Source organism: Grammomys surdaster, unplaced genomic scaffold, assembly GCF_004785775.1.
Source record: "Grammomys surdaster isolate TR1022 unplaced genomic scaffold, NIH_TR_1.0 437, whole genome shotgun sequence".
Taxonomy (NCBI): Eukaryota; Metazoa; Chordata; class Mammalia; order Rodentia; family Muridae; genus Grammomys; species Grammomys surdaster.
Genome location: NW_021604856.1, coordinates 1,238,770 through 1,256,218, shown reverse-complemented (window position 1 = coordinate 1,256,218; position 17,449 = coordinate 1,238,770). Strand labels below are relative to the sequence as shown.

The 17,449-nt window shown below is 45.1% G+C and overlaps 1 protein-coding gene across 2 annotated transcripts in view; it reads left to right on the top strand.

Annotated features, from left to right (window-relative positions):
* Tln2 (talin 2) overlaps positions 1 to 17,449 on the top strand; it is a 181,210-nt gene that overhangs the window by 47,612 nt on the left and 116,149 nt on the right. For both annotated transcript variants that reach the window (XM_028781451.1, XM_028781452.1), the window contains exons 17-23: positions 2,118 to 2,285; positions 3,615 to 3,909; positions 6,131 to 6,297; positions 8,179 to 8,307; positions 8,918 to 9,031; positions 11,047 to 11,160; positions 15,103 to 15,237. In XM_028781451.1, coding sequence (XP_028637284.1) covers positions 2,118 to 2,285; positions 3,615 to 3,909; positions 6,131 to 6,297; positions 8,179 to 8,307; positions 8,918 to 9,031; positions 11,047 to 11,160; positions 15,103 to 15,237 — 1,122 coding nt within the window. The remainder of the gene's footprint in view (positions 1 to 2,117; positions 2,286 to 3,614; positions 3,910 to 6,130; positions 6,298 to 8,178; positions 8,308 to 8,917; positions 9,032 to 11,046; positions 11,161 to 15,102; positions 15,238 to 17,449) is intronic.

Below are 17,449 nucleotides of genomic sequence, written 5' to 3'. Positions count from 1 at the left end.
ACTTCTAAAAGCTTCCTGTTTGAAAGCTTTTTCTTGGACACCCAGGTACTGTACTGTCATGAATCCATGAAAGGCCACAGTAAATGGTTCCTTTAAGGGCACTTTGGTTTTGTCTATTTTAACATCAAGGTCTATTTTATTTTATTATTTTATTCTACTTGTGCGTGTGTGTGTGTGTGTGTGTGTATGCACGCGCGCACACTCATGCTTACCACTTTACCACTGCATACATGGGGAGGTCAGAGACAACTTGGAGAGTCCATTCTCTTCTCCAACCATGTAGACCCCAGAAAACAAGCTCTGGTCATGAAGTAGAGCAGTCAGTGCCTTTTCCCTAAGAAGCCATCTCTCCAGCCCCAAAGCAGCTTTGTTAGGTTATTTGCCATGGTTTAGAGTTGCCTGCATTGAATGTATTCTTCACTGCTGTAAACACTAACAGGCTGGACATACTTTCCAATGCATTTTCTCATCAAATCTCTCACTTTAAAGAGCCTTTGGGTACCCTTGACATTTAGAACTAAGCATGCTTTTCTATATTATCTGATGAACAACTAAAGACTTCTGACCACATTTCTTCTTGAGAAAAGCCTTGACATGTTTACTCAGAGTAACAATAGCTTGGATGTTAGGGAAGGCATTTCTAAATCTACTAAGGTGCTCTCAGTATTTGCAGCACTGAAGTAAATTATATGTAAAAGTGGTTCGTCTTCAGGTCAAACAGATGGTGACAGATCTGGTGGCCCAAATCAAAGGATTGTTTCTCCTGCAGGCAGAATGCCTTTCATAAGCTGAACTTTAAATTCTCGAAGTCCTAGCAACTGTAGTTAGACATGGTTGTTGTTTTGATATAGGGTTTCATGTCATCTAAACTGTCCTACCAATTAGACTAGCCCAAAATGACCTTGAAGTTCAGATCTCCTGCTCCACCTCCCATGTTCTGGGATTACAGACAGGCACTACCATGACTAGTTTATAGGCATGGTACCCAGGGCTTCATATCCACTGGGCAAGCAGTGTACTAGCTGAGGCATACCCCACTCTTTGTCCTCTTGCCATAGTTAACTTATATAAGTTCTCTTCTACTTTGCATAATCCAGTCCCTATGCAGAAGGTTCTAGATGCTGTGAATAAGCCCTGTTCAGTGTAGTCTTTGGCTTTCCAGCTGTAGGAATTGGTGCTTAGTCCGTGTGTGTCCTACATTGTCCTATAGATGCAGAGGGACCGCTGACTTTTGGATCATAACTCAGATGCTTGTGTAAGCTAGGCATCTGAAAGACTGATTTTTCAATTTACTCTGGGGCACGATGACTCAGAGGCCATGATTTAATGCCTACCTATTGCAGTGCTGGTGGCATCTGAGTATCTCTTCAGCTTCTCCTGATGTCACATGTCGTCCATCAAGCATACAAGAGGGAAAGATCAGTGTGACAGCATGAATGTAAACCACCAATTAAATCCTTCCTGTTTCTTTGGTTTCATTTTTTATTTTGGTGCTTCATTTTTGTGTGTGGTATTTGGATGATCTGTATATGTACTTATATGTGTGTGCATGTGTTTGGTAGGCATGCATATATGTGTGCATATGTGCACCAGAGTTTAGTGTCAAATGTCTCTCTCAGTCACTTTGGACCATACTTTTTGAGACAGAGTCTGTCTCTGGATTAGAAGTTCACTAGTTAGACTAGGCTGACTGACCAGTGAGCTCTGAGATCTGCCTGTCTCTGGCCTTTCAGCACATTTCAAACATGTGCAATTTGCTGGTGGCTTTTTAAAAAAATTATTATATTTTTTAATGTGCTAGGCATCCAGCCTCAGGTTCTGCTGCTTGCACTTTATTGGCTGGGCCATCTCCCCAGCCCTGACCTGTTTTAGTTGAAACCTGTGTTACTCAGTGTCTCCGGGGACACATTTTGTTATCAAAATACAAGTTCTGTTTTTTTCCCCCTTAGTTTCTTGCAAGGATGGATTGTCCTTCCAAAAAATAAAGGGGGAAAAAAACCCCAAGGTCATGAAGATAGAAACCAAATGGAATTTTCATAGAAAGGTTGGGTACACTGCACACAGTTTTAGTGTGTGAAGGGTGATGATAATGAATAAGTTTTGTCCCTTTTTCTTAGGATGTTTTGATGAGTCTGGCTAAAGCTGTTGCCAACGCTGCTGCCATGTTAGTCCTCAAGGCGAAGAATGTGGCCCAGGTGGCTGAAGACACCGTCCTACAGAACAGGGTGATCGCCGCAGCCACCCAGTGTGCCCTCTCCACCTCACAGCTCGTGGCGTGTGCTAAGGTAAGCCAACTGGCGTGCCAGCCCTCCCCACAGTGCCGTACACTCTCCTTAAGTTGCCTGAGCTCTAGAGCTTGCTGCAGATGTCTTCTTTGGGGGGTACATGAATAGGATTTTTGTTTTGGTTGATGCTTGGTTGGGTTTTTGGGTTTTCATTGGGGTTTTTGTTTGTTTGTTTTTGTCTTGTTTTGTTTTGCAAGGGGTTTGGAGTGGAGACAAAGTCTTACTATGTATCTTGGTTGTCCTGGAACTATTATTGGGAGGCCAGGCTGGCCTTAAGCTCAGAGAAATCTGTCTGCTTCTCTCTCTCAAGTACTGGAATCAAAGTTGTGCACCAGCACAATCAGTCAGGCCTGACAGGACCTTAGTGTAAGCACTCTTAATTCTGCTTTTACTGTTGGCTCATCTATTGTTAGAAGCAAATTGCTGTGTGTCATTTTGGGCCTCTCAGTGCATCTTATTTCCAGTGTGCCTTTAATCCCAGCCCAGCATCTCTGGAGGCAGAGGCAAGCACATCTCTGAGTTTGAAGCCAGCCTGGTCTACAGACAGCTAGGACTACACAAAGAAACTCTGTCTTGGGGCAGGGGTATAAAAAGCCAAAAAAAAAAAAAAAAAAAGAAAGAAAGAAAGAAAGAAAAAGAGGCTTTGCAATTCATGGCACAACGTTGTAAAGGGGTTGGTACTGAACTCACAGCTTCCCAGGGGGGCGGTTCCTCCTGACACTGTGAGTGGCTCCAGGCTGTGTTCATTGTGTCAGAGTCACCTGATTGGCTTTTCCCTGCAGTCCTGTACATTGTTTACCATCAGCCTTCATTTACTGACAAGAAAGCTGAGGTGACTCAGTGTTAGTGAGGTGCTTTCAGCCATAGAAATAAGCAGCAGAGTTAGGAATATGACTTAGACCTGTCTGATCCCAGGTGCCCTTCCATTCTGTCATGCATGTGTGCTTCTCTGAGGATGGGAGGCTTCTGCTGCTGGGCATTCCATCTCTAGCTTTGTAGATCAGTGGTTGAAGGGCTGGCATTTCCCCTTCCGCCCCCACCCCTCCCCCACCTCCCCCATAGAATTTCATAAGAGAAAAAGCATAGAATTAGTAGCTATCAGGACTTTGTCCTTATTTAAGTACTGGATAATGAAGACTGCGGTACGTGACTAATTAGCAGGACTTCTCAAATCACAAATTAAGTTTAAGAGTGTAGAGGTTACCCCATTGGATGAGTTGGGTCCCTGGTATGTGTGCTAAGTGAGGGACAGAGGGACCTGAGGGAGATGCCAGACACCCTGGGGCACCAGGAACATCTACTGCAGTAACCCTGTCTGCGTCTTTCTAGGTAGTGAGCCCCACCATCAGCTCTCCGGTGTGCCAGGAGCAGCTGATCGAAGCTGGGAAGCTGGTGGACCGCTCTGTGGAAAACTGTGTTCGCGCCTGCCAGGCGGCCACTGGTGACAGTGAGCTGCTGAAGCAGGTCAGCGCGGCGGCCAGCGTGGTCAGCCAGGCCCTGCACGACCTCCTGCAACATGTGCGGCAGTTTGCCAGCCGAGGCGAGCCCATTGGCCGCTACGACCAGGCCACCGACACCATTATGTGTGTCACTGAGAGCATCTTCAGTTCCATGGGTGATGCTGGTGAGACTCTGGCTTGGGAGAGGAGGGTCTGGATGGTTTGGGTGTTCCTCATGGTGACGGTCACTTTCTAGGTGACCTCTGGAGAAAGGAGGAAGAGCAACAGTGATCTAAAGCTTTCTCACTGTGGCACAGAGAAAGATCTGGGAGCCCTGATATTCTCTTCCAGGGGCACAAGTAAAAACATCATCAGAATTTCATTATTCAAATTCATAATTTTAATAAGCCCCTTTCATCCTGTATACAAGGCATAGTTGGTAAAGTCAGAGCAGCCACCAAAGGAAACAGGAACAGAGCTTGGAATGAAGACATTTATTTAAAAGTCCACCAGAAATCTCCCCCAAGGTCACTGTAGAGAACCAGGAGGGACAGTAGGCAGCAGATGGGACTGAAGGAAGGGCCCAAACCACAGCCCTTGTTAGCATTTCCTGGGGAGACATAGGGTGGGATGTTTTAATGTACTGTAATATACTCATGCTGCAAATTGCAACTATCTACGCAGTGTGCCTCTTCGGTTTATTGAAAAGTAAATTCTGAATGTGTCCTGTCACCATGCCCTCTGCAGCCCCGGAGCTGGCCACATTATCCCATCCTGACCTGTGGTAGAATGGTTGCTGTAGTGGACAAGTCAGCCTACCATTATCACCTCACGGTTTCTCTCCTTTGTCCCTACCTTTCAAAGGTTGTATGTAGAGGATCAGATGGAGACCATACCCCAGTATATATAAGTATAACTGTGTTCTACATATGCATTTTCCCATGTCCACCTATACATCTGAATTTCATGACAGTACAGCATTACATTTTGGAAGCGTCATCGTAGCTTAACAGATTATCTGTTTTCTCAGGGTTAGGGCTCAAACCCAGGGCTCTGGCTGCTTGCTAGGCAAGCGCTCCACCACCGAGCTTAGCCACCGGCCCTTGGACTGGTTGTCTGTTAATAGATATTTCATTTCCCAGGTTTTTTTGCTTTTACAAAAATGTTCCTACACAGAGCCTTCTTGAAAATGTGTCCTCATTTGCTTTTAGAGTTCCGTATGTTCTAGCAAAGCCTTTTTGTGGAATTTCCCAGCCAACTGATACATGGATTTTGAAGTTTAAACTTCTTAATGAGATTTCTCTCCAAAAAGAATTTGCAACCCTACCAGCTACCTGTAAGAAGTCTGCTTTGCCAATATATGGCCGTACTGTATAACAACTCCTGGGTGGGGGCCCTTTTGTTTGGCTGGGTTTTGGAGACAGACTCTTCCTCTTTAGTCAGGGCTAGCCTTGGCCTTGTGATACTCTGTGTTAGCCAGTGATGTCCAGAGATTCCAGACGTGCACCATAGGCATGGAAAGTGTCTGATACTTATTGGGAAAATTATCTCGTGTTCTTTTATATGCTTCTTAATTTCCTAACAAACCTGGAATGCTGTGTACAACTGGATTTTCTGCTCATCTTCTTCTTCTTTTTGGCTTATTTTCCATAAACCTTTTATTTTAGAATAGTTCGAGCTTTACTTTCCTTAAAAGTTGCAGAGGGGCAGAGTCTCACCTCTCCTCTTCCTCCCGTTTCTAACCTCTTCTATAACTCACACACATCTGTCAGAGCATTCATGGACATGTTCCTTTAGCCACCCATAGTATTCGAATTTTGTCCGTTTTCCCACTGTTTTTTTTTTTTTTCTGTCCCACAATACCATCGAACTCACCACACTGATTTTAGCACATGCCCGTATGTATAAAAGCTTGTCTTTATTCAGAAAAGCTTCGGGAGAGGAACCAGTCCTTTCCCTGTGGTGGTTTCATTTGTAATATTATGTCTTAATAGCCCTCCCGCTTCCCAAGGAAAGTTGAAATAGACTTTCATAGAGTCCCGTGCACAGCAAGGACAAGCGGTAATAAAAGCTCCAGACCAGAACCTGGAGGTGTAGCTCAGTCTGGTAAACTACCTGGCTGGTGTGCAAAAAAGCCTGGGTTCAGCTTCTGGCAGCTCCTAAGCCAGGCGCAGTGGAGCAAGCCTATAATTCTAGCACTAAAGAGGTAGATGCAGGAGCATTAGCAGATCTAAACCATCCTTGGCTATACAGAGAGTCAGAGGCTGACCTGAGACACGGGAAAGCCTATTTAAAACAAATAGCAACAGGAAATAAAAACAAATGAACAAAAACACTCCTGACCATTGAGATCATGCTTAGACAGAATGGTGAATAAAAGCCCACACTTTCTGTCCTATCCTTTAGGTGAAATGGTGCGCCAAGCCCGGGTGCTCGCCCAGGCCACATCAGATCTCGTCAATGCCATGAGGTCAGATGCGGAGGCTGAGATTGACATGGAGAATTCCAAGAAGCTCCTGGCAGCCGCAAAACTCTTGGCTGACTCCACTGCCCGCATGGTGGAAGCCGCAAAGGTAGGGCGTTGGTCTTGTGTCCTGAAAATGTAAACAGACACTGTGTTAGCACTTGATGGAATTTGGATTTCTCCTCGTTGAGCGGCTTTGTGACACCTAGCACACTTAGAGTAGCGGTGGAGTCGTTGAACTTGAGAAAGAGGTATCGACTTAGTGCAGAAGGCAAAGCATAGCGACTAACACCGCCAGTGTCGTGGATTCTCTCATTGCTGCAACAGGCCGCCTTGCGGTTTGAGGGGATAGTCCTTCATGTCTCGGGGCAGTTGTAGCTGGTCACATCACGTCCCTAGTCAGGAAGCAGGGAGGTCGATGCCGGTGCTCACCTGCCTTTTCTTTTTTAATTTGGTCTAGGACCCAGCCCGTGGAATGGGGTGGCCCACACTTACAGGGGGCCTTCCCACCTCAGATAGCTCAGTCTAGACACACCTTCACAGGCATGCCCATAGGGGTGTTTCCATGGTGATTCTAAATCGCACCATGGACAATCAAAATTCCTCATCATATTTTGTCTCAAGGGAAGAAAATGAGCACATTCTTCCAGCCTTTCCTCACCTTGGAATGCTATGTATCTCAGTAAAACTGACGAGATGCTAAGAACAAAATCCAATGAAGTACCGGAGTGCAAGGGCTGTGGACCTGCACAAAGCGTTTACAGCTGTGTGGGTACCATACTGTTCTTCCAGCCAAGGGCACCAGCTTCACTCTTTGAAGTTGGGTACCAGCTGTTTGTCTCAGACAGGATTTCTCTTCATGGCCTTTAGCAAACTTTCCTTGGGGTCTTTCGGTAGACCCCACCCCTGTGGCCTCCCTGCTCCTGGCCGTCATGATTTTCCCAATGGAACCTTCACTTTCCGTGTTTACTTTTGCCTTGGAATGTTCCAGCAGTGATGTGAAGACATGAGCAATCAGGGTGTCTGTCACACCAGTTAAGATAAAATCATCCTTGAGAAAGCCATTTACGTACGTGCTCTTCTCATATCTGACGGGGAGACATCGATCAGAGCCTCTTTGTTCAAGTCAGAATTTTAAATTGATCACGATAACATACACTCCTGTCTGTCACTCTGAGCACTCGCCCCGTGCACTACTTTAGAGGAAACAGCTAGTTGTTCTCAGCCATAGCTCCCCTTCCAGGCTACAGAACATTAGAGGTCACTCCCCTTCCCTCCCATACCTGAGCTTCTCACTGTTAGCCGTCCTTTGTCTGTCTGTCTTCTCCCTCCTTCCATCCATCTTTGGTAGAGACCGTTGTAGTTTTTTTCTACAATGAGAATTACTTTTTTTTTTCCTTTTAATGTTTGACATAATAGTGATGTAACTCAGCAGGAGGGAAGATTTTTGTTTTTGTTTTTATTTTTTTTATTTTGTTGTTGTTAAGTAACTGGTACTCACACAATTGTCTGTCCTCTTGGGAGAACACTATCAGGGCACTGCATCTTACGAGATTTGTAAAACTAAACTCCAGACTGGAATAAAATATGTTTTCTTTTTACTTAGATTTTTAGCTGATACATAAATAAAAAGCATGCTTACTAATGTGGGATATTATGATAATGCTTCCGATGTCTTTGACGCTTTGAGTTTTTGAAATTGCACCTACAGAGTAATTTGTATAGTGTGCTTTATAGTGCCGTTTCTTACCGTTGCATGCAGGATTGATCTTTAGTATGTGAAGATCCTGTTTCTAGGGGCTGAGGAAGTGCTGTTCAGGAGGCTGTGGAGACAACAGGTCGACACAGCCTGGTAGCACACAGCTGCTATCCCAGCTTGTGGCTTTCCATATTAGGCATTGCTAGGAAGAAGTAAGATTAAAAGGATGCCTTTAGCAGTTGGAGCCCACTGTCCCTGGGTCACTTGACGTGTCTGTTTCTTCCTTTGCAGGGGGCTGCAGCCAACCCAGAGAATGAAGATCAGCAGCAAAGGCTGAGAGAAGCCGCTGAGGGACTCCGAGTAGCAACCAATGCCGCGGCACAAAATGCTATTAAGAAAAAAATTGTCAACCGGCTGGAGGTCAGGAAACAGACTAGCTTTTAGGGTGCCATTTGTGACTGCTGAGAGTTACTTGGGGGGGGGGAGTCAAATCACCAAAATGATATGTATATAAAGAATGCCAGATCAAAGTTAGCAGTGTTGGATAGTTTGGGTACTTTAACGGAATTCACACAATTTGAAAAATTACTTCTATTCAGGGCTGCACTGGCATCCACTGCCAGAACCGCCTTAGCTAGATGTGGGGCCTCATGAGCCTTTTACTGCCCAGTGCTGGAGAATTGACTGACTTCATTATTTGCATGGCCTGAGAACATCAGGGTGGAGAGATCCAAGAGCCAAGGGTTAGGAAGGCTTGCTGTGAAATAATGTCTTCTGGGTGTGGCAGTGCCCCCCCACCCCCTACCACCACCACCCACCCCCTACCCCCGTGCTGACCAGAATGAGACCAGCAAAAGATCACGCCCATCTTTTACAAAAAGCAAGCAGGCAGTAAGGAAGAGAGCAAAGGCCGACAGGTTGAGATGGTTGGTGGCTTCCGAGGGACACTGTCTGCTCCCGTGGTGGACAGGCATGGCGTATGAGTTTTCGAGTACAGTCCTGGACTGACCTGTGTCACTGTCCTCTGCAGGTTGCAGCCAAGCAGGCTGCAGCTGCTGCCACACAGACCATTGCAGCCTCTCAGAATGCAGCCATCTCCAACAAGAACCCCGCGGCCCAGCAGCAACTGGTCCAGAGCTGCAAGGTAAGCTCTCAGTGTGCTGAGGGCCAGGTCTGCAACCAATCACTGATAACATTAGACCACCACATGCCCCAGTAATTCACTTAAGACAGGTCTTCCAGGCTCCTAATCTAGTTTGCTGTGGCTCTATGATCCAGGTGTACACATGTCTGGTTTTTGTCTATTCAGTGGAGGGCCTCCATTTGGAAGCCGTGTCTCTTTTTCCAACATTGTCTTTCTTTATCCACATCTGTTTTTTTAAGAGACTGAGTTAAATAAAGAGAATCGATGATGCCATTTTAGAGCTTTGAAATGGAAATAAATGCTTGGCTTTCCAGAGTGCCTTCCCCTCTGGGAGACTGGTTGTGTCCAGTGTCCATGCACTACTGCAGGCTGATTCCCTGCTTTCTCCACGCCTGAGATCTGCTTTGCCCTATCTGCCTTCTGTGGCCTCCTGTGGCTTGGTTGTATGTTTTGGGGGGGCATTGTATCAAAGCAAGCTTACTGCAGACATTCTCTTCCCACCAAGAGGGTTGACTCTCCCAGGACACTTTTGATGTATCGGGACATAAAATCCTTTTGCAGAGTTGTTTCCTGCACGTCATGGGACATCTTGGTGGAGTCACCTGAGAGTGTTGCCAGTGGAGGCTGGTGACAGGCGTGTCTGATTGTGTCAGTGTTCTGACAGTTAACCTGTTCTGACTTTCCTCCAAATCTCTGAAAATGAACGAGTCAACAGGGGGAAGCTGCCCCTTCAGCAGTGGCTGCATTTCTAAGGGGAATCCAGATCTTCACAAACTGGCCATGCACCTGGGAGAGAATTGCCTAGAGCTCTCTATTCCTGATTCTGGTTTTCCCAAGGTCCCCTGTCATATTTGACTGTGTGGTATGGGAAAGAGCGCCTGTGATGCTCAAGAGTCTGTGGTCCATTGTGCTTAGTGTGTGTGGAAGGAGAGTGAGGCCTCTAGTCAGACACTATAGTTCTTTCTTGTGCCACTCAGCTGCCAACAAGGTCGGAAAGTGGCCTCTCCCCTCCTCAGGGACTGCAAGCTGCTCGTGCCCAGGGACCTGTTGTGAAGTCAGCCAGCCTTCCCTCTCTCTTTGCCACAGAGACTGGAGGTAGTAGATCTCTGAGCATCCCTGCCAGGAAACGAGAGAGAATCTAAATGACAGGCTGAAGTGGAGAGGGAAAATGGACCAAGTTTCTGGAATCAGCATTGGAAAGGGCCCGCGTACATTTCCATTGGGATATTTTAAAGTATTTTACACTCTGGCTAGGGCGGAGGGTGGGTAAAATGCACTGGGCACCTTTACTAGTGGTGATACTCTGGCCTCTGAAGCCTGCCCCATCAGAGGGAAATTAGGAAGAGCGCAAGCAGATAACTGGTTCCTAAGGCTCCTCTGGGGTGACTGTCACAGAATAGCCCTGCTTTGCTGAGTATGGCTCCTCTCTCCTGTGTATTGGGTTTTCTCATCTGAGCAATGCCGAGAGCTGCCTGGAACAGAGAAACAGGTGGGATGACCACATGTAAGCTGAGGCCCAGAATCCATATCTGAGAAGAAGTCAGGGGCCTGAGCACTTAACCATGCTGGCTCTTGAACCTCTCCCATCCTCCTTCTGGTCTTGCAGCCATCTGACTCAGTTTATCTACCTGTAAATAGTGTGCGGGCATGTGCGTGCGTGCGTGTGTGTGTGTGTGTGTGTGTGTGTGTGTGTGTGTGTGTTATGTTTGACCTTCAGTCCTCTTGGCCCAGAGCATGTGAGTTTTGACTAGGAAAGTTCTTTCAAGGCTCTGATCTATACAACATTGGCTATCAATAGACTGAGCCCATCAGGACCACTTAAAGTGGGAGGAGTGGGGAGAAGAGCGTTCAGTATGCTGTCAAATTCAGCTTCTGGTACTAGTGTTCCTGGGAGTGGATCACACATAGGCAGTCATTGCTTTGGGTCCTTTCCCTGCCGTCCCCCCCCTCCCACCACCCCTTGCTAGTTGTCCCTCTCTGCACATGCTCAGTTCCTGTTTTCTTGCTCCCTGCAGGCGGTGGCTGATCACATCCCTCAGCTAGTACAGGGTGTGAGAGGGAGCCAGGCACAAGCGGAAGACCTCAGCGCCCAGCTGGCTCTCATCATCTCCAGCCAGAACTTCCTGCAGGTAACATAAAACCCAGCACCGTGGCCCTTTGCAGAACCCTCAGCTGGCAGTGTCTGCCCTTTGTCCTTAAGGAAAAGAGCGAGCGTACCTGTGCAGACCCCACAGCCTTGGCTAAGTGCTTGTCTAAGCAGCTGCAAGGCCTCTTTACAGTTCAGATGAGGGAGACGTCACTGGCCAAGTGCAAGCACTCATGGATTAGTTTCTCAAGTGCTGCCCACCCATCCGCTATGCAGAAATAAAACGCGGATGTTTTTGTCTACTTTCTTGTGTTCTGTTACACACGGAGAGATGCACTAACTGGTTTGTTCGGTGGATTTATAATCTTGAACTTCAGAATATTTTATACTCCATTGAGAATTTCCTATGGTGTACTTTGATCACATTCACCTCAGCTCCTCACCTGATCTCCCTCCAGACACACCCTCACTCACCTCTCTATAGCCTCCCCCCCCCACACTCAGGTTCTTCATTTTTTTTTAAGTCTCATCAACTATTGACACTAGTTTGTGTTGTGTATGTACTTCTGAGAGCATGCACCAGCCAGGGGCAATTCTACCTCAAGCCACACCCTTAAAGAAAACTGACTCACTACTGTCAGTTGTTCCTCAGTTAAGGATCTGGGTTCATGAACCACTTTCCACTCCACACTAGAATGCTAACAGGCTTGATATTGTGCCGGTCTTGAGCAGGCAACCATGGCAACTATGAGTTCTTGAGTGTTACAGTCCTATCATATCTAAAAGACACTGCTTTATTCCAAACTTCCCTTACGTCTGACTCTTAAAATCTTCTTTTTAATTGAAAATGATTTTTTAACTATATTCTAGTTATGATGTATAATGTTTAGAATTACATTCTTGGTATATAAACCCTTTGGGAATCAAACCTAGCAGGAGAAGCAATAGCTACCTACCACTTAGCTGTTGTCCCCAGCCCTCCTTTGTAACGTGGGCATTTGGGATTCAGAAAGTGTGCCGTGTGGCTTACTCTGTCTTTAACCATCCCTTCATTAGAAGTGCTGGCTTTTTATTTGGGGCCATCATGAGCAGCCTGTAATTCGACCCTCTTCATATGCAGCTTGAGTTATTTACTTGAGTGAACGCCTAAAAGTAGGTTAGTTAGCAAACAGCTACTTTTTCTTTGTCACACAGATTTGGAGTTTAGAAAGAAGGTCTTCCTCTTTTCCTTAGTAATCCTGGAGCTGGCTCTGTGTTTAGTCTGCACCCAGGGAGACCAGAGAGAGTTAGGACTGAACAGTAAAGGAGTTTCTCAGTACACTGCACTGGTTTGTTTGTATGTTCCCTCCCTCTCTCCCTCCCTCCCTTCTTTCCCTCCTTCCCTCCTATGTTTTCTTTCTTTTTTCTCTATTCTCTTTTCTTCTTTTCTCCTGTTCTTTTAACTGCTATTGTAGATACTTGGGATTTTATTTAAAAAAAACAAAACAAAAAACAAAAAAACAGGCAGACTTCAAAGTAAAAGGCAACAGAATCAACAAATCAAAAAGTGTGTTTGTTTAAGGCAAGCATGGTGGCATAGGCCTTTAATCCTAGAACTTGGGAGGCAGAGGAAGGTAGATCTCTGAGTTCAAGGCCACCCTAGTCGACACAGGACAGCCAGAGAGAGCATGTCTGGGGGGGTGGGGGGCTGGAAAAGTGGTGGAAAAAAGTATGTGTGTGTGTGTGTGTGTGTGTGTGTGTGTGTGTGTGTATATATATACACACACATATATATATATATATGTTTATATTTATCAATACACATGAGAGCAAGAACTGTTAAAAATACATATATATAGTATCTAATGTGTATATATACACATACATACATTAGATACTATAAATATGTATGTATGTGTACACACACATATTCTACCACTAAGCTAACCCCGCCCCCAGCCCAAGCATACATCTTTAACTTTCCTCATGAGCCTTGCAGACTCACCCTTCCAGAAGGATGAACAACATGAATTTACAGCTCACAGTATATGGAACATACTTTTTTAATACATCTTTTATAAGATAGAGTTAAGAGCTTTAAAAAAGTGTGTTAGCTTGTTTCTCCTTTAAATTTTATTTAGTTTGATTTCATATCCTTCATTTTCAAATATTAATCATTTCTCACATGCTTTAGTGTTAATGTTCTTAAGGGCTGATAACATGAAATTATTCAAGTTTTTAAATAATTACATTAGGTTCTCCTACTGATTCTCATTAATTCTTTAAATACTAAAGTAGTAGTTTTATCCTTAATATTTATGACCTGGCACTTAAAGCATTACAATTTTTCTGAGACACACTTACAGCATACATTTCTAAAGCCCTAAAAGCTGGTATGCTTTGGAGCCAAGAAAAGCTACTTCTAAAATTTTACACACTAAAAATTATTGAGATTTACTTAGTTCCTTGCCATTTTTTTTTCTACATTGGCATTGGCAAGGAAATGGATACATCCCAACAGTGGAAGACTGAGAAACATCTACAGGACTCATAGAACACTGTACACCTAAAAAACCAGACAGAACTGGATATTGTAAAACAGCGTGTAACACAACAGGTTGAAGCTATCTCTGCATGTGCATAGGTATTCTGCATGGGGAGTGTATTTTGGTTTGTGAAAAAGTAAGACAATCTTATTCACCTTTATTTTTATGGGCTGTTAGGTGTATTTAAAAGTCAGAATAAAGAACTACTCTGGGAAGTGCCAAAAAATGTACTTACTAAAAAGCTATCTTTGGAATCTATTTTAAATGAGAATTTCAAGTCACTTGACCCAAGTTGCCTGTCTTGCCCCCATTTTGATACCTGTACTGTCTTGGAGTGTCTGATTCGGCATGGTAATTGTTTGGATTTTTTTGTTGTTGTTACTGTTGTTGTTTTAAGATTTATTTAATTAGGTGTTATCTGTTTATGTTTTGCCTATATATTTGTGTGTGTGTGTGTGTGTGTGTGTGTGTGTGTAACTAGAGTTACAGACAGTTTTGTGAGCTGCCACATGCATCCTGGGAACTGAACGTGGGTCCTCAGCAAGAGCAGCCAGTGCTCTTAGCCACTAAGCCTTCTTTTCAGCCCTAGGAATTGGGTAGAGTTTAGTGTGTCCCTTTGTGTCTTATTCTTTCATTTCTGTGACAATAAGCACCATGACCAGAGGCAACTTAAAGAAGAAGGGTTTGTCTTAGGATCCAAAGGGCCAGAGTCTATTCCGAGTGGTGAGGTATGGCATGGCGTGGAAGCAACAGAAACATGGCAGATCACATTTCATCTACGTACAGGAAGCAGTTAGGAAGAGAACAGGAAGTGGGATGATGCTATAGACCTAAGCCATCATGTTGGCTTGTTTAAGGCTAACTTGACATAAAGCTATAGTCATCTGAGCAAAGGAACCTCAACTGAGAAAATATCTCCAGGTAGTCTAGAAGCAGACAAGCCTGTAGAGCATTTTCTTAATTAGGGATTGATGAGGAGGGCCCATCACATTGTGGGTGGTGCCATCAACTAGGCTAGTGGTCCTGGGTTCTTTAAGAAAGCAGGCTAAGCAGAGAGCAAGCCAGTCAGCACCCCTCCAGGGCCTCAGCATCAGCTCCTACCTCCAGGGTCCCTCCCTGTTTGAGTTCCTGCCCTGACTTCCTTCGGTGATGAATGGTGATATGGAAACATAAGCCAAAAAACCCCTCTGCCCCCAGTTGCTTTGGTTGTGGTGTTTCATTACAGCAATGATAACCCTAAGACACCTAGTGACACTTCCTCCAGCAAGGCTCCACCTTGGAAAGGTTCCATAAACCTTCTCAAGTGTCCAAGCTCAAGAACCTGTAGGAGACGGTTCTCGTTCAAACCACACCCTGTTTTAGGGGGAAATGTGTTCTTGTGACTGTAGAAGCCATGATGTTTTATCTCTCAACAGCTTGTTGCCCAGGAGGTAGCTTACTTTCTGTTCATCTCTCCACAGCCTGGAAGCAAGATGGTGTCCTCTGCTAAGGCTGCGGTGCCCACTGTGAGTGACCAGGCTGCAGCTATGCAGTTGAGTCAGTGTGCCAAGAACCTGGCAACCAGCCTAGCTGAGCTGCGCACTGCCTCACAGAAGGCAAGTGGGGCCTTGATCCAGTGGTCAGCTCTTCAGCTTTTTCTCTCTCTGTGGTGGTTGTGGTAGGAAGGCCATCCAAGCCCTAGCGCTGCTGGGCCAGTTTCTCAACAAAGCCATCTGTGTCACTTAATGACCAGTAGACAATAGTGGTCTACCATTGAGTATAAGCTCTCAGGCTTGACCATCACTTTCTAACTCCAAATGACTTTCAAGTTACATGCTTCCTCCGTCTCTTCCCATTTCCTGGGACAAGCAATGGTCTGTTTTTCCATCTTAGGAGAGACTGCTCATCTTACGTGTCTTGGTACCAGATAGATTGCAGGCCAGAGTCATTTTCTAATTAATAAGCTTTTCAGTACTAGGACAAATACCAAAGAAAATTAACTTAAAAGGAAGAAAGGTGTAGTCAAGCATGGCGGCACATGCCTAGAAACCCAGCACTTGGTAGATGGCAGAAGCTTCAGGAGTTCAAGGTCACTCTCAGCTGATTTATTGGCTACACAGGCCATCCTGGGCTTTGTAAGACCCTGTCTTTTTTTTTTTTTTTTAAACTAACGAAGGAAGGAAGGAAGGAAGGAAGGAAGGAAGGAAGAGAAAGATGAAGGAAGGAAAATACAGTGAAGAAGAAAGAGAAGGAAGAGGGGAAACTATGAATTTCTGTTCACTATCAGTCTGCCATCTTGCCTGTGGCTGGTAGCAATACTGTGTGCCTTGTAGTAGCCACACCATGTGTCTGGGTAAGAGTGCAGACAGGTCGAGCTTGCTCACTTAATGACAGCCAGGATAGAAAAGATACAAGAATAAGCTAGAGTCCCAATAACTCCTTCAAGGGTACACCCCCATAACCTACCCTCCTTCCTGTAGGTGTCACCTCCTAAAGGTTCCTCTGCCTCCAAGGAGACCTATGGACTGGAACTAATTCTTTATCATCTGAGGCACTGGCCATTTCTGTTCCAAACTTAAGCAATAATTGATTGTATCCTTATCTCCCAAGAACTATCTTGAGAACTTAAGAACAAATTATGTAGGTAGACAATATACCTCGGAGGGGGCTGTCATCTTAGCTTCGATCTTCTTCCCTAAAAAGTTTTCATACCTTACATGGGCACATTTGCCTTAACAGAGAATCTCAGTAGGACAGAATGGGGGACTGAATACATTTCTGTCTCTGAAACTGTTATCAAAGGAGCTCACTGCGACGCTGACGTAGTTATGATCATGAAGTTCTAGCTTGAATTCACTTTCCCTTGTAGCAATCCCTTTATAGAAGCTCACAGCCTCGTAAAGTGGTAAGGGAAGAAAGTGGAAACCAACTTGAATGCCTGACATGAACAGAGATGCCTCATTGCCAAAGCCAAGTGCCCAGAACCTTAGACTCTCTCCACTATTTGTCAGAGAGGTCCTAGAACCAGCCACACTGTAGTGGCCTGGTGTGCATGGTGGGGTGCTTATTAGAATGCAGGTATCCAGCATGCCTCTGGCAAACCCATCCACACCATAAGCCATGCAGCCCACACAGTTGCAAGCTAAGTTTTCTCACTGAATCTTGGCATCTGCCAACATCAAAGCTACCCTGAAACAGTGCGCCTCAAGGTGACACTCAAGCATGTCACCTGATCCAGGAAGAGGCTACGAGAGGTTTGAATTTATTTATTTTTCAATGTATTAGAAGAACTAAGCTCGAAGGTTCTGGAATTAAACAGAATGAATTTTTTTTCTGGCCGCTGTCATTGTTGAGTCTGCTGGCCTTTCTGAGCTTCTGTACCTAATAACATAAACACATAAAATCCAGTCACCTAAGAGTTTAGTGATGCTTTGTGACAGATATAAAAAAAAAAAAGGCACAGAGTGATAATTTATAACTATTGAGAATGCTGACTGGCAAAATTGTGTATGCATAGCATTTATTAACCTGTGTGGGGCCATGGAGTCCATGGAGACCAGTGTTCTAACTGATCAAGAGGTTGAAGCAAGCAAAACAAATGATGAGGAAGAGGAGTTCTTCCGTCTTTAGTATGGAAGGGTAGTGATTTATGGTGTTGAAATGTAGAAGAAGAAACTGCTGTGTGCTCTCCATGAGGTCCTTCCTCAGTTTGCTTATTCACTCCTTCTCTGTGTATATCCCAGCCTCTGTGGACACACTCAAGGACATCCCAGCCTCTGTACACACACTCAAGGACATCCCAGCCTCTGTGCACACACTCAAGGACAT